The following is a 16,981-nucleotide window of genomic DNA, read 5'->3' as shown; positions in this document are numbered from 1 at the left end:
CCTATCATGAGGCAATTCAACATCCAAAATGGGTACAAGCTATTAAGGGCCATTGAAATATGGAGGCTTTGATATAATTTGAGACTCACAAAAAATTTTGGATGTAGATGAAGTGGCCATTGTAAAGGAATTTATTGACTTCTTTCAAGGATCTTCCCAAAAGGATGTTAAGCCTTCCAATGAGATTAACTCTGACACCAATTGTTGAATCAATCGAACTAATGAAATAACCAAGAAGGGATGAATTGACAATTAAAAAAATGATAGAAGCTTTTTGGCAATAGAATGAAAAATTTAACACAAGTAATTTTATAGTGGTTTAACTTCTTCAATGAAGTTTACATATAGGGGTGAGCGTTTGATCGAGTCCAGTCAAGTAAAAAATTGAGCTATTGGAGTTGACAAGTCCTATTTTACAACTCAAAGTTGACTTGAAATTTTTTTGAGTCGAGTCGAGTTTATAAAATTAAAGTCGAGTCAAATTTTTAAGTTTGTGTTTAAATTTAATTATCAATATTTTATAATATTATGATATTATTTGATTTCAATTTAAATGATTTTTTATGATCATATACAATATATATATATATATAACAATTCATTCTTGTGTGATTTTTGATAAAAAAAAATACAATACATATATATTTCTTTCATATGTGATATATGTATGATGAGTGTTCAAAATCGTTAATATTTACTCGTTATTTCTTCAATCTTGTGGATTTATTGATGTTGATTTGGTTGTGTCATGCTTATTTTTGTGCAGGTCCTTACTTTTAAGAACTAGTGGTAAAACGGTCGTATTCCGTATTTTTTTATTATTTGGTTAAGACTGGAGACATGGGTACGACTCTAGGCAAGACACGTCTGATGTGGCAGTTTCTAGAAGGTCCAGTCAGCGGCGATTTTTAAAAGATCTACTCAGCGCGCCTTCTGGAAGATAGACGAGCAGAGTTGCATTAGGAGACTTGTTTAAAGTTTGAATTTAGAAAAAAAATAGTTATCTTTAGGATTATTTTATTTTAATTTCTTTGTTTATCCTTAGGCTTTGAGAGGCTATAAATACCCTATTGAGGTAAGCCTAAACTCACAACTCAGATTACAATTCTCTTTTCTTTCTAGTTTTATAAAAGTTCTCTCATTTTATTTTTCAAGTTTTTGATTTTTACTTTATTTTTAAAGCTTTGTTTTTAAATATGCTAAGCATGACTTTTGTCATGCTTAGCTAATTTTTCATAAGCCTAGAGCTGAACCGATGACTCAATTCCAATGGGAGAATTGAAACAGACCCTTAATATATTCGGAATATCTCTCTCAATCTCGGCACTTATTTTTTCAAAATCAAAACTGTTTTCAAAATCAAAGATAAACTTTGGTCAAGAGGTTGTTGCGATTAAATGTGTGGGAGGAAGATTCGGCTTATAGAAAGCACATTCGACTTCCTGGGAACACACTTGGCGAGATAGCTTCGCCAAAAGGGAATTGAGATCATAATTGATGGTTATAGAAGTAAAAATCCGAGTCGATCGCCACGAACTTAAACGATAATTGATATACAACAATTGATGTTGATTAGATCAATTTTCGAAGCCGGAATCAAATATTGTCTTGGGTATTCGGTATACAAAATAGAGTCACGGGGATTGCCCCTTGTAGACAAAGTAACCGACGTGAATCCCGAAGGGAAAATCTAATTCGATGATCTAAAGGAAATTGAGTCAAAGCGATGCTTGAGGCTATTTTTCTCATATCCATTTTCAACTTTAAAATTTTTTCTTTATTTTACTTTAAATCATTTTTATTATTATATCTTTTTACCAAACCCCCCATTTTACTGTTTCACGCCCGGTTTAAAACCACTCAAACAAAAATTTGAAATTTTACCAAGTCCCTGAGGATTGACCCTTACTTCTTTTTACTACGTATTTCCTTATTTTTTAACCGAGAAGAAGGAATTTTATTTGACATCAAAACGATAGTTGTCATATTGGCGCCGTTACCGGGAACTTCGCCAAAGTTACTAATTTTTTGTTTTCTTTTGATTTGTGATAAGGACTAATTCGGGCGCATTAGTGGAGTACGACCCAGAAATCGAAGCCAGAGCTAGGAGACTTCACGTACAGACGCTTCGGGAAAGAATGAGAGAACAATCAAATCTAGAATCAGAATTAAATTCAGGTGAATCCGTTAATACATAACCAATTCCTATGGCCGATCCTACTATCAGAGAGTTAGCCGCGACACCCACTGAACAAGACCCTTTGTGCATCGATTTTCCCCAAGGCAAAACTCCGTATCATTTAAAAACTGGCCTTATTCATCTCCTCCCTACATTCTGCCGATTGCCAAACAAAAATCCACATAAACATCTCACAGAATTTCACATGGTCTGCTCTAGTATGATACCACAGGGAGTAACCGATGACCAAATCAAACTTACAGCTTTTCCTTTTTCCTTAGCCGAATTGGCTAAGGAGTGGTTATTTTATCTATCCCCTAATTCTATTACTACATGGGCTCAAATGACTAGTCTTTTTCTTGACAAGTTTTCCCTGCGGCGAAAGTAAGTGAACAACGAAGGAGAATACTTAGAATCAAACACCTTGATGGAGAGTCGCTCTATGACTACTGGGAGCGGTTTAAAAAAGTTATATTCTAGTTGCCCACAACATGTGTTAACTGAACAAACACTCCTTCAATACTTTTATGAAGGATTAGCTCCCTTGGAAATGAAGATGATCGATGCTACCATCGGCGGAGCCTTAGTGAATATGACTTCTACTGAGGCTAGGGACTTAATTTCCATAATAGCAGCAAATTCCCAACAATTCCGCACAAATAATGAACCTCCTCGAAGGGTTCATGAGATAAGTTCATATTCCTTAGAAAATAAGATAGATAAGTTAACTGAAGTCATCAACTAGATTATGTGGAATATGTGCATTACCTAATCATCCAACAGACGGTTGTCCATTGATCCAAGATGACATATCAGCCAAAGTTAATGCAGTCGAAAACTTTTCAGGGCCTCCCCAAAGAGCTTACAATCCCTACAACAATACTTACAACACAGGATGGAGGGATCATCCGAATTTTAGTTATGCTCAAAACTCAAGTTTGAATCAAGGTTATCAAGTGAGACCACTCCATCACAACAATAGCCGCAAAAGACATCATTGGAGTCAATTATTGAGAGGTTAGCACTTTTCCAGGAAAAAATTCAGATTCGTACTAAAACCCACTTACAAGAGATAAACAAGCAGATGAGCCAATTGGTTCAAACTGTAGGACGCTTGGAATTACAAGGTAAGCTTCCGTCTCAAACCGAGGTAAACCTAAAGAAGAATGTCAGCACCATCACTCTTCGGAGTGGTACAGTAGTGTGGCGCCACCTGTTTCATCAGACGAAACAATCCAAAAAGAGAAGAAGATTGATGATTCAGGATCCTAGAAAAAGAATGACGAAGAACAAATGAATGATCCAACGCCATCTTCCTATGACGTGCCACCACATTTTCCATTGAGGTTAGTAAAAAGGGATAAATGAGCTGAGGAAAAGGAAATACTAGACGTACTTCAAAAGGTAGAAGTTAACATACCTCTCATTGAGGTTATCTGGAAGGTTCCAAGGTATTCCCGATTTTTTGAAGAATCATTGTACGATACAAAGAAAGCTTATTGGGGTCGAGAAAGTGAATTTGGGAGTGCACGTCTCAATTGTTTTCCAATGAAAGCTACCACCGAAACTAAAAGATCAGGTATGTTTGCAATACTCTGTAAAATTGGTAAAGTTGATATAAAACGAGACATGTGTGATCTTGGCGCATCTATTAATGTAATGCCTTTATCTGTTTACAAAATGATTACTAACGAGTATTTGAAGGATACAAAGATCTCAATATAGCTTGCCGACAGATCGTTGATCTATCCGAAATGACTATTAGAGAATGTACTGGTGGAGGTAAACAACTTGATGTTTCCCACCGATTTTCAAATAATCGAAATGGAGAATGACCGCACAAGCACATCCTCTGATATCTTGTTGGGGCGTCTTTTCCTAAGTACTGTACACACAAAAATTGATGTAAGAAGCGGAATTTCTATGAAATTTGACGTCGAGATCGTTAAATTTGACGTGTATAAGGAAATGTGATATCCTGATAAAGTGGAAAGCTTAAATTCTGTTGATATAATTGGTCCTTTGGCTGATGAATTTTTAAGGACTAATTTTTCCTTTGATCTATAAAGAGAGCTAGAAGATCATGATGAGAACATATATTTTGATTATTTCGAATTGTATTTAATTTCTTCTAAGCCTAAAGTCTTACCCTCTGTTTTACAGGCGCCCGAAGTTGAACTGAAACCGTTGCCAGATCACTTGAAATACACATTCCTCAGAGAAAATAATACTCTGCCAGTAATCATATCAAAATAATTATCCGAGGAGGAAGAAAATGACTTAATCACAGTTTTACGCCAACATAAGGAGGCTATAGGATGTACCATCACCGACATAAAAGGGTTGAGTCCATCCACTTGTATACATAAAATTAAAACCGAAGAAGGTGCAAAACCAACACTTGAAGGTCAAAGTCGGCTAAATCCTCTAATGATGGAAGTGGTAAAAGAGGAGATACAAAAACTTCTTGATGCAAACATTATATATCCAATTTCGGATAGTAAATGGGTAAGTCCGATACATGTAGTTCCTAAGAAAACAGGAGTTACTGTAATCGAAAATTCTGAGGGAGAATTTGTACCAACACGAGTTCAGAATGGATGGAGAGTCTGCATCGATTACAGAAAGTGAATTCTTTAACTCGAAAGACCATTTTCCTCTTCTATTCATAGATCAAATGATAGAATGATTAGCCGATAAATCTCACTATTGTTTTCTTGATGGATTTTTAGGTTTCTTCCAAATTCCAGTGACACTTGAAGATCAAGAAAAGATGATATTTACATGCCCCTTCGGTACCTTCGCTAACCGAATAATGCCTTTCAGACTTTGCAATGCACCTGCCACGTTCCAAAGGGGTATGATTAGTATTTTTTCTAATTATATCGAGTAAGGTATTGAAGTCTTCATGGATGACTTCACTATTTACGGTAATTCATTCAATGAGTGTCTATTAAACTTGACAAATGTGTTGCGTCAGTGCCTATAATTTAACTTTGTTTTGAATTACGAAAAGTTTCATTTTATGGTTGATAAAGGTTTAATTCTAGGCTATATTTTTTCTTCTAAAGGAATTGCGGTAGACAAGGCAAAGACCGATATAATTCGTTCACTTCCTTACCCCACTACGGTGAGGGAAATTCGTTCTTTCCTTGGTCATGCAGATTTTTACCGTAGATTCATTAAGGATTTTTCCAAGGTGGCACAACCATTATGCGAGCTATTACAGAATGATAAAGCCTTTAATTTCGACCAACAATGTAGAGCATCATTTGATATTTTAAAGGATAAGTTGGTTTCGACACCCATAGTACAATCGCCGAATTGGGATTTTCCCTTCGAAGTCATGTGTGATGCTTCAAATAGAAGTGTTGGAGCCGTGCTCGGACAAAATATTGGGAAATAGCCTCACGTTATCGCCTATGCATCACGTACCTTAGATTACGTACAACATAACTATTCGACAACCGAAAAAGAATTATTTGCTATCATTTTTGCATTAGATAAGTTTAGATCATATCTTCTTGACACTAAAGTTATTGTTTTTTCTGATCATGCAGCCTTGAAGTACTTACTTAGTAAAAAAGAGGCGAAGCCACGACTAATCCGTTTAATCTTACTCATACAAGAATTTGATTTGGAAATCAAGGACAAGAAAGGATGTGAGAACTTGGTGGCCGATCACTTAAGCCGACTTCCAATCTCTGCAGTTGATCCTCCCATTCGTGAGGAATTCCCAGAGGAAAGCTTGATGATGGTGCAGAAGTCAATGCCATGGTTTGCAGATATAGTTAATTACTTAGCTACAGGTAAGTTACCATATGATTTAACGAGAGCCTAAGTAAATCGTATTAAAAGAGAATCTCGTTTCTTCATTTGGGATGATCCGTATCTTTGAAAGCATTGTCCAGACCAGATAATTCGACGATGTGTTCCTGAAAGTAAGGTAAGCTCAATTTTAAAATTTTGTCATTCTTATTCATGTGGTGGACATTTCGGACCAAAGAGGACTGCTCATAAAATTTTGGAATGTAGATTATTTTGGCCTCATATTTTCCGTGATGCTTACTTATTTTGCAAGTCATGTGATAATTGTCAACGTCCAGGTAATTTGACTCGGCTATATGGGTTTTTTTTGTTTATTCTTTCAGCAATTATTATATAATTCTTGCGGTTGACTATGTTTCGAAGTGGGTAGAAGCTAAAACCACTCGAAACAACGATGCTAAAACTACTATTCAATTTCTAAAGAATTTTAATTTTTCCAGGTTTGGTACACCAAGAGCGATAATAAGCGACCACGGCACATACTACATTAATTGGGTAATTGATGCGTTTATGAAAAAACATGGAGTAAATCACAAGATTGCCACGACTTATCATTCACAAACGAAAGGACAAGCAGAAATTTCAAACCGTGAAGTAAAGACAATTCTTGAGAAAATAGTTAAGCCAAATCGCAAGGATTGGTTGATTGACGCTTTGTGGGCTTATCGAACTGCATATAAAGGACCTATCAGCATGTCGCCATATCGCCTTGTATTTGGTAAGCCGTGTCATTTACCTATCGAGATGGAATACAAGACATATTGGGCTGTAAAGCAATGCAATATAGAGTTAGAAGCGGTTGGCGAAATCGGAGAGATGCTTACGACAACTCTAGAATATATAAGGATAAAACAAAAGAATTCCATGATCAAAAAATTACTTTTAAATCTTTTTCTATCGGAAAAAAAGTTTTTCTTTTTAATTCAAAGTTAAAACTTTTTGCAGGTAAACTTTGATCGAAGTGGAGCGGACCTTATATTGTAACTGAAATTTTTTCTCATGGCACAATCGAACTTGAAGATGGTTCAGGTACTTGATTTAAAGTAAATGGACACATGATGAAACGTATTATGTGAATAGCCAAGCTTGCCTAATTAAAGATCTTGACTTAGAAGAACCTATAGTCTGAATCAGGTCGTCGAGCTAATGACGTTAAACAAAAACGCTTCATGGGAGGCAACCCATTGTTTTTAATTCCGTTACATTTTCAATTTTAATTTTAATTTTGATTAAGCATGTTTCATTTAATTTTTATTATTATTTTGCAGTAATCGAATGTTTTTGAAACTTAAACAACAAAGAATTGAGAGATTATTATCCGAACAATGCCAAATTCGGACCCAAGGAGCATGTAATGGCGTGCAAAACAATGTAGTACTAATACTGCTAAGGCAATATCGATATTGTGGAAACAGAATCAAAATATGGTGTCGATACCCCTCTGACGGTATCGATACTGTTAACTCCCTACGATGCACGTTAGCAAAATCCAAATTATTTCCCCTATTTTTTTGTTATCTTTCTGCCACATACTTCTCATTCCTCTCATCAAATTTTCCTTTTGACCATGGACCTCACCCCCTTCCCTATCTCTATCACTTCCCATTCTAATTGTACCCCTTTTTCTCATCAAAAATAAAATTTAATTCAAACTCAAACACCCTCCACGCACGGCAAAGATAAAAAGAACCCAACCTCATTTTTTTCATTCTCCACATTGATTGCCTCTCTCACAACACACATACCATATTTTTCTCTCCTCACTATCATCGGCTTACCGAAGCACTATTTCATTGCTAACGTGCTTCAACATCTTCATTTAACGATGATACACACGAGAAATTGATCGGACAACATCAACGCTCATCGGCCCACCGTCCTAGGAGGACGTCACCGCTTTAATACGCCGACATTCGTTGAGTTGCCCATCGACTTTGATTTCGTTCCATCGCCACCCCCTGTTCGACCGACCCAAGCCCGTGGCCAAGTATCAACGTCGTCATATCATTCAACGTTTGCACCCCGGGCCGAGTACCTCTCGCCGTCCGTCACCACTGCGCTCCCCATCTCCATCATTCCACTCAATGCCAACAACAACAACATCATCGTCTCATCCGCGACCGACTGGTTTTTCGTCATATTCGATGCATTCAGTGGCATCGAACAACGCTCTAGAGGTAAACTCTAGTCCTGTTTCGGTTCAACCTTTTCTAATGTACCATCCTATTTATGGTTTTACAGAAGACTTTACTGTTGGTTTTCCACCCCCATATCCCTCACCTGCGACTTCGAGCTCTCGGTAACAACCCAGGCATCATGTTTCGCCGAACTGTTCCTCTAGCCCGGGTGATGCCCCTATTCCTGACAGCCCACCGCCTGTCCATGAAAATCTAGAGTGTAATCGAAGGGGTCATCATACGCTGTCCTTGCCGAAGAAACACTGCACGAATATTTGTAATTCTCGAAGACGAATTGGTACATTTTGAGTCGGTAAAACATCAACCTTTCCGTGTAGGATTTCGATGCCAATATGGCCTATGAGACTCTTACTGGCTTGGTTGGCCACACGTTTAACGTTCGCTCAACTCGAGCTCATCTTATCCACGACCCGACTTTGCGCTACATCCACCACTTCCTCACCTACAATTACTTCGATAGGAATGACTCGTCCTCCTCCTTGAGCCGAGTTAAACTATTCTTTTTATGGTGCATGTCAACTGGCCAACGAGTGAACTTGGGATTTTGGTTTGCTCAGGCCTTTGAGATCATTATTTGATCTAATCGCCCATTTATCCTTGGCTATTATATTACTCATTTAGTTTCTCTCATTGCTAATTTTAACGTTACACAATTTACTTATGCTTTTTCTACAGATTCTTTGGATGAGCGATGCTTGGATTCGATGGGCCTATTTGCTGGAACCCCGAGAGCCCCATACTTCGTTCCACTAAGTGTCCTCACTCCTCGCTACGAGTAAGTCTTCGTTCGCCGTAATACGCCACAACTACCACCTGCAGCACCTCACCCGGATATGCAGTCTCAAATGGATGAAGTCCACAACCGCCTCCATTCCATTGAGATAAACATTACTGAGATTCTTTCCTATCTCCGTCCTAACGCCTCCCACCGTGGCCATGGTCGACATTAAATCTGGAGAGTACCATATTCCTTCTCTTGCACTTTAATTTTACGTTTTGAGGTAAAACACTTTAAGTGAGGGGGAGTAAAGTATAGGTTGAATTTCCCTTTTGTTTATCTTTATGTTTTGATATTAGTATATGTTGGCTGGATTTGCGGAAATTTCATTGAATTTCTTTGTCTTGTTGAATATTTTTTGGAATGCTATGTTTGTTTGGGAATACATGATTGTTTAGTTTATGATGTTCTTGATAGCGAATAATATGAATTGTGATCAAGTTGGTATTTTTGTGATATTCCATGATTTTGTTGGTTGAAATGTGATTAGCTCAATGCATAAAAACAATTTGGTGAGATTTGAGCCTTTAAGAGCATATCATTTTCGCTCTTATTTTGTTGAACTGAATGTGTCGAATTTAACATTGGTATTCTAGAACCTGCATTTTAAATACTGTCGAGATTACACATGAACATGATGCATAAAAATGATTTGGGCAACTTAGGATTAACCATTTTGTTTCTCCCCACTAAATTTACTACCCATGCATTTTTCCCCTAGTTAACCACTTTTGAGTCTATTCTCATTTCTTTATTTTCACCATATTCATAAACCCGAGCCTTTTTATTTTATCCCTCTTTTCTACCTTTTTCAGGACAAGTGAATAATTTAACCATTGTATGCTCCATCGAAAAAGAAGAAGAAAAAATAGTAGTTCGAAAAAGGGAAAAAAAAAAAAAGAAAAAAGATGTCGTTCGAAAAAAAGAAATAGAGAGTAAAACATACATAAAAATGGAAAATAAAACAACAAAAATGCGAAAAAGAAAAAATTAAATGTATTCCGAAAAGAATTTTGTTATTTGATAGTTTGTCTTTTTATCTTGTTGTGCTTAATGTTTTGATGGAGTTAAACTTGTTATTTGTTAATTCCTTGCCTTGAATTCTAGCATTATTAATTAACCTTTTCCCCACCTTTACCTAAGCCCCGTTACAAGCAATAAAATACTCTTTAATTTATGCATCTTGTTCTTATTAGTAGGGGAGATTTGATTTACTTACAGGCCTCACTACTAGAAAAAACCTCTTTAATGGCGTGCATTGTGCGTCATCTATGGGTACAGATGACACACAAATTCGCGTCAATGAAGCCACCGACATAAATATCAGATGACGCGTAATTATGTGTCATAAATCTATGACGCACATTTATGACACATATTTATGACTCACATTTATGACGCGCATTGAGCGTCATTGAAGCCCCCGTCATAAATAAAGATGACACACATTTGCGTGTCATAAATTTATGACACGCATGTATGACTTACATTGCGTGTAATTGAAGCACACGTCATTAAAAAAGATGACATACATTCATGTGCCGTGATTGTATTTCATAAATTATGTATATATATATATACATTGTAGATTGACAAATAATCAAATTAAATCACAGTTTATAATAAACGATTAGTCAAAGAAAACAAAGAAAACATGACATTGAGAAAGAACATATAACCATTATTATAAGTTAATAAAAAAACACTGAAAGTTACAAATCTTCTTAAATGAATTCAACAATAGTCCTAGTTCACATAAAATTAGTTACTGCTCCATGCTCGGATTAGCCATGAACTGTACTATCTATGCTGCACAAAGAAAAATTGAAACCAAAGCCTATGTCTTTCCACTAAATGCATCTAATGTTTAGGTAAGTAGCACTGACTTTACCTTGCAGCAGATGCTAGTTTAAACCCATAGTACTGCAGGTTTTTTTTCCTGCAACCCTCAGTCACAACAACTGCCCACATGGTGACTACAGTAAAAACACCTAATACATCAAGCATGTATGGCCACCAACTCATGGAAACGATAACTCCGACGCTGACCAGCACCATGTTTAAGAACTCATTACACCTTGGTTTATCAGTACCACACATGACATCCATGAAAAATATTGCCACTGGCACTGTAATATTGAAAACATAAATAGCCATTCATTACAATTATAGAGTGATTTCGTTGGATGTAATCAAATAATGCACTTTGTTTCCACATACTTAGATCTTTGAGCATCTGGATAAAAGCCACATATATGTGCAAATAGACAGTGTTGCCAAACCTATATTGATAACAAAAAAATGAGGATGCTTAGAATATGCAAAATCAATATCAACAAAAGGTAAGCAAAATAAAACAAAGATGTCAAAATTTTGCACAGCCAGTACATAATAAGCTCCATATCGTATAAGCAATTTGCAACCTATAGCATAAACCTTTTGCCAACTCAACATCTTAAATGCATTTAAAATTTAATTTTCATTAAAAATATAAGAAAAACAAATTAGTGATGTCAGAACCAATTTCAGGGCAAGGCATTAAGATATGAAAACACGGAGTAAAACAAATGACAGTAATTCAACAAATTAGGATCCTGCTTAATTAAGAAACTTCATTATGCTGAGAAGGCAACTTGACCACTCCGCGAAACCCCCTTAACCTTAGTTCAAGTTTAAGAAACAAAATAAAAGATAAAATAATACATATAGCAGGTTCTGCTATCTATATTTGATTTGAGCTTAACAATAATCATCCAGGTTTATTTAGTTGAGAATTTTCACAAACTCAAGTCAACCTACCAATTTGGGTGCAGTAACTCTTTAACAACCATTAGGATAGGAAAGAAGATAGATCATTGAGGGACAATATTATACTTAAAACAAAAAAGATTCTGAAACAAGCAACAAGTTCACAAGTAATACTATGCTTTCAGTCTCGGCAGGGTTTTCAAGCAGTATGTATTTTTTGCTGACAAAAGTAACTCATTACACAACACAAACCACACCATAATAAGGAAAACACTACACCACACACACCAAACACAAATTCCAGTCATACCACAGTTAAATACTTACCAAAGACTTGATGCAAAGAAGACACTTATAGGTATTACACATGTTACATATCTACAACACCGAGAACATTTGTTTAGGAAAGAGAACATCGATATTGTAGCTAAGCAGTAATTGAGAATAATAACGGCTATTTTAGATAAAGAATAGAACTTACATTTCAAATGTCATTTTGACAGGAGCTACAACCTGCATGGCAAGATTGAGGGAGAGGAAAATGCCTTACAAAACTAGGCAAAACAATGGAAGATGAAGCTTGTATAGAAAAATAATATCTATACTCTCAAATTTATATTTCGCCTCTATAGGTAAATACAAAGCAAAAAAAAACACAATGGATCTTTAGCTTCAGGTCATAAAGAGACCACTAAGTTTTGGAAATGGGGACAATGTAACAAAAAAACACATTTTATTGTGACAAACTTGGCATTCCTAGAGCTAGTTGCATTTGTATATATTGTTGAGACGAGAGTATGTGGTTTAACATTCAACAGTTTAGTATGAAGACATTCCTTACAATAGTTAGCAATGCTAGATGGAAAAGAAATTGAAGTTAGTTGCATGTTAGTCATACCTTGAAAACACGGACAAGGAAAAATGCAACGATTCCGGAGAATGCCATGTGAATCATTGTCAACGTCATAGGAAACGGGAAATTGAAGTACTTGGGAGACAACACCCACTGCAATAAGAAATAAATAACATAAAAATGGAGAGAATGAATTGCATAAACAAAAAGTTCATTCCTAATCAAATTGAAAACGAAAAAAAACATCATTGCTTTAGTTGTAACCTAAACCTAACTATCACAAGTAATGAATTAATAAAGTTTGATCAGTTATGGACTTTTGTTGCATGATATTGTAAAGGGAGAAAAGAACGACACAATACAATACAATTTACACAGTATGAAAGCTGGGGTGTAAATGAGCTATAATTTCTTGAATCGTTGAGATTGTTCAACTATCGTTTGAGATAATCGGAAGTTTGAAACTCAAAATGAAAAACCAAGCAAAGACTATAACAATAACAATAAGGTGGAAAAGAAGAAACTAGTATGCAGAAAGTTCTATGGTCGAGGATAATATCCAGGGATCTCAGAATCGAAAAGAATTATCATACAAAATCATTTTGACATCACTTACAAGAACTTCAGGGTATGATTTGCAATCAATAGTTCAGCATTGCACAACCATAACATTCTAGAAATGGAACTTTTAAGTTAAATCCAAGCATATTTACTAAGAATCTAACCACTTAACACAATGATTCAACTTCATAAGATCAAGCATCGAAACTACCCGAATTCGATTCTTTAGCAACAATGACAAATTCACTAAAAGAAAAAGTAGCAGTTTCACTCTCCCAAATACATAGAATCATCTATTGCAGGAATGTTGTCCTGAACCAAAATCTGTCCGGTCAGCTGAGCACCCATCCAATCACTTGCATGCTCCATCTTCAGACAACTGGATTTCGTCTCCTGTATTTTTTCCATATCAGTAACTGTAGTCAGTTCAAATAATATTAACCAAATATCTTCATTCTTTGGCATAAAAGATGCTATCAAATGAAGCTGGTGATGACTGAAAAACATGGAAGCTGATACCATGAAAACTCATCTCCCCAGTAAATATTATATTTGAGGATATAAAAAAAAGCAAAATAAAGCAAATAGAGAAATCATCTCCTGGGTCGGATTCAAATCGACTTTGAGCTCACATGCACTCTTTTTCCTCCATTTAATTCTAGGGAGGTTTCTAACAATGCCCCTAGCAATGAGTTCTATCTTTATTAATAAGAATCTCCCTTTTCTAAAAAAAGACGTTAGGAAAAAATCAAAGGAAATATTTGAATGTAAAATTCATCGTTGAGCAATGGATTAGCTAAATAGTAAACAACAATAACCAATGACATGTATACTGACCTGAAAAGGAAATATGAGAGAACACAGGTCATTACAAGACTGGCGAGCATTGCAGGGGAGTCTCACATCACAACATATGAGGCATTGCACTACAATATACTCTTCAATTTTCCTTGATACAATTTCCACCATAACAGGAAGAGCTGAAATGATAATTGAAAATTTTACTTCTAAGGCAAATCAACATAGAAGAAGAAAGCCAAAAGAACGAAAGACAATAATAGGTAAAAAATAAATTTAAATCTCAAATTGCTATGTAAAATAAAGTAGACTACAAGTAGATTAAAAAAGAAAAAAAGAATGAAAGACAAAAGTTTTGGTTGCCGCTAAAATCGGATGTGATTTTTGTAGTGGTAAATTCCAAAACTGGTTAATTCCCCTTTTCCTTTCAGGAATTCTCTTCTTGAGGGATTCCTATTCTATTTCTATTGACCCTTTTCCATCTACAGCACAAAAAGTAAACAGAAGCAATGTAAAAGGAAAGGGAAAACAGAGGAGAGATCAAAGTTAGAGGTAAATGGAAAGGAAAGGAAACATACTTTATGTACAAGCAGAACTTCAGGGAATTTCCCTCTGGGAAAATCAAAATCAAGGATTCAAAATCTCGATTCAACGATGCATTGGCAAATTCATCGCCATTTCCACGACTAGGTTCAGTGAGTGTCAACAAACCGAAACGTTGGCCAACTGGTCTGAGATCAGAATTTTGGTTTAAATCGGTAGAATCATCAAGAGAAAACGAATATGAGGTAGAATCCCACGACGTTTAGTTTTACCCTCTGGGAAAATCAAAATCCAGGATTCAAAATCCAAAAGCAAAATCGAAACGGTTCTCAACACTTCTTTGTTAATGTTCACTCCTTTAACTTCTAGATTTTTCTAAAGAACCAAACAGAGGAAGACTAACTTGAAATTTTAAGGCGTTTTGGCGATAAGAGGCTAGGGCTGAGGTAATGAAAGATGAGAAACATTGCTTCCATTGTCCATTGATACAAATTCACAAGAATATAACATAAGTAATTTGTAAGATCAGAAACCCAAATTGAATGGTGGAATAGGGAACGAGGAATACCTGTGGAAACCCTTGAATTTAGACTCCCTTCGTCTTCGTCTGTGTTGTGGTGAATGACGAAACCAGTGAACTAATGCAAAGAGAAAAAAGAAAAAAAGAAAAAGGGGAAGCATGCGGCTTATAATTATCGAGGGGGAAAGAAGCGGGAAATGATGAAAATAATGGAGGTTAAAATTAAAAACGATTTTTATAGATGATACACAATTAAAAGTGTATTTCGTGTTTTTGTAAATTTTTTAGATTATGACTATTAAATATGACACACATTATTGTAAGTCATAAATCGTTCAGATTTTAAAAAACATGACATTTTTTATGACATATTTTTTGCAAGTCATAAATTAGCGTGTGTCATCGTTCGTGTGTCATTAAATGTATATTTTCTTGTAGTGCCTATGGTAATATCGTGTCGGTTCTGAAATTAAGCATTTTTGTACCCAAAACACATTGAGTGATTTGAGCGAATCCCGGTAAGGTGTGAGTTATGAGCATTGAGATTAATGAATGAATGAATGGATGTTACAATTGTATTTAACTTGTTCCAATTGGTGATATTCAATTGATTGATGTCTTGATTTGAATAATTCTTGTGGTCTCTACCTTGCTTCCTTGAATATGAAACTTGACAAAGAACGGTAAATGAAATTCTTGACAAATTTAATTATATCATACTTGAGGACAAGCATGAGCTAAGTGAGGGGGAATTTGATGAGTGTTCAGAATCGTTAATATTTGCTTGTTATTTCTTCAATCTTATGGATTTTATTACTGTTGATTTGGTTGTGTTATGTTTATTTTCGTGTAGGTCCTTACTTTCTAGAACTAGTGGTAAAACGGGCATATTTTGCATTTTTTTATTATTTGGTCACGGCTGGAGACATGGGCACGACACGGTGTGACGTAGTAGTTTTTAGAAGGTCCAGTCAGCGGCGGTTTCTAGAAGATATACTCAGCGCGCCTTCTAGAAGATGTACTCAGCGCGCCTTCTGGAAGATGGACGAGTATAGTTGCATTAGGAGACTTGTTTAAAGTTTGAATTTAGAAAAAAAACAATTATCTTTAGGATTATTTTATTTTAATTTTTTTGTTTATCCTTAGGCTTTGAGAGGCTATAAACACCCTATTAGGGTAAGCCTAAACTCACAACGCATGTTACAATTCTCTTTTCTTTATAGTTTTATAAAAGTTCTCTCATTTTATTTTTCAAGTTTTTGATTTTTACTTTATTTTTAAAGCTTTGTTTTTAAATATGCTAAGTATGACTTTTGTCATGCTTAGCTAATTTTTCATAAACCGAGAGCTGAAACAATGACTCAATTCCAACTGGAGAATTGAAACATGCCCTTAATATCTTCGGAATATCTCTCTCAATCTCGACACTCATTTTCAAAATCAAAACAGTTTTCAAAATCAAAGATAGACTTTGGTCAAGAGGTTATTGCGATTAAATGTGTGAGAGGAAGATTCGACTTATAGAAATCACATTCGACTTCCTGGGAACACACTTGGCGAGATAGTTTCGCCAAGAGGGAATTGAGATCGGAATTGATGGTTATAGAAGCAACAATCCAAGTCGGTCGCCACGAATTTAAACGATAATTGATCTACAACAATTGATGTTGATTAGATCAATTTTCGAAACCAGAATCAAAGATTGCCTTGTATATTTGGTATACAAAATAGAGTCACGGGGATTACCCATTGTAGACAAAGTAACCGATGTGAATCCCGAAGCGAAAATCTAATTCGATGATATAAAAGAAATTGAGTCAAAACGAGGCTTGAGGCTATTTTTACTATATTCATTTTCAACTTTAAAATCTTTTCTTTATTTTACTTTAAATCATTTTTATTATTATATCTTTTTACCAAACCCCCCATTTTACTGTTTCACGCTTGGTTTAAAACCAGTCAGATAAAAATTCAA

General features: G+C 35.5%; 1 protein-coding gene across 1 annotated transcript; it reads right to left on the bottom strand.

Moving 5' to 3' along the window:
- Nucleotides 1–10,667: 10,667 nt before the first annotated feature.
- Nucleotides 10,668–15,130, bottom strand: LOC120151520 (probable sugar phosphate/phosphate translocator At1g48230). The gene is made up of 7 exons (XM_039163939.1): nt 15,055–15,130; nt 13,983–14,125; nt 12,630–13,538; nt 12,213–12,244; nt 12,059–12,109; nt 11,204–11,265; nt 10,668–11,112 (listed from the first exon to the last, which is right to left on the bottom strand). The coding sequence occupies exons 3-7, from the start codon at nt 12,831–12,833 to the stop codon at nt 10,871–10,873; spliced, it is 591 nt and encodes a 196-aa protein (XP_039019870.1). The 5' UTR covers nt 12,834–13,538; nt 13,983–14,125; nt 15,055–15,130; the 3' UTR covers nt 10,668–10,870.
- Between the last annotated feature and the right edge of the window lie 1,851 nt (nt 15,131–16,981).

The sequence above is a fragment of the Hibiscus syriacus genome, unplaced genomic scaffold (genome assembly GCF_006381635.1).
Source record: "Hibiscus syriacus cultivar Baekdansim isolate YM2019G1 unplaced genomic scaffold, ASM638163v2 tig00111059_pilon, whole genome shotgun sequence".
Lineage (NCBI taxonomy): Eukaryota > Viridiplantae > Streptophyta > Magnoliopsida > Malvales > Malvaceae > Hibiscus > Hibiscus syriacus.
The sequence above is the reverse complement of the archived record's forward strand: the minus strand, read 5'-3'. Positions and strand labels throughout refer to the sequence as shown.

Bases quoted from the DNA above. Each gene is read 5' to 3' on its own strand.
- LOC120151520 (XM_039163939.1), bottom strand. From the start codon at position 12,833: ATGATGTTTTTTTTCGTTTTCAATTTGATTAGGAATGAACTTTTTGTT. The intron at 11,266-12,058 runs GTAAGTATTTAA...TTATCAATATAG, and splicing joins TTCTTTGCATCAAGTCTTTG to GTTTGGCAACACTGTCTATT. The intron at 11,113-11,203 runs GTATGTGGAAAC...TCAATATTACAG, and splicing joins CCAGATGCTCAAAGATCTAA to TGCCAGTGGCAATATTTTTC.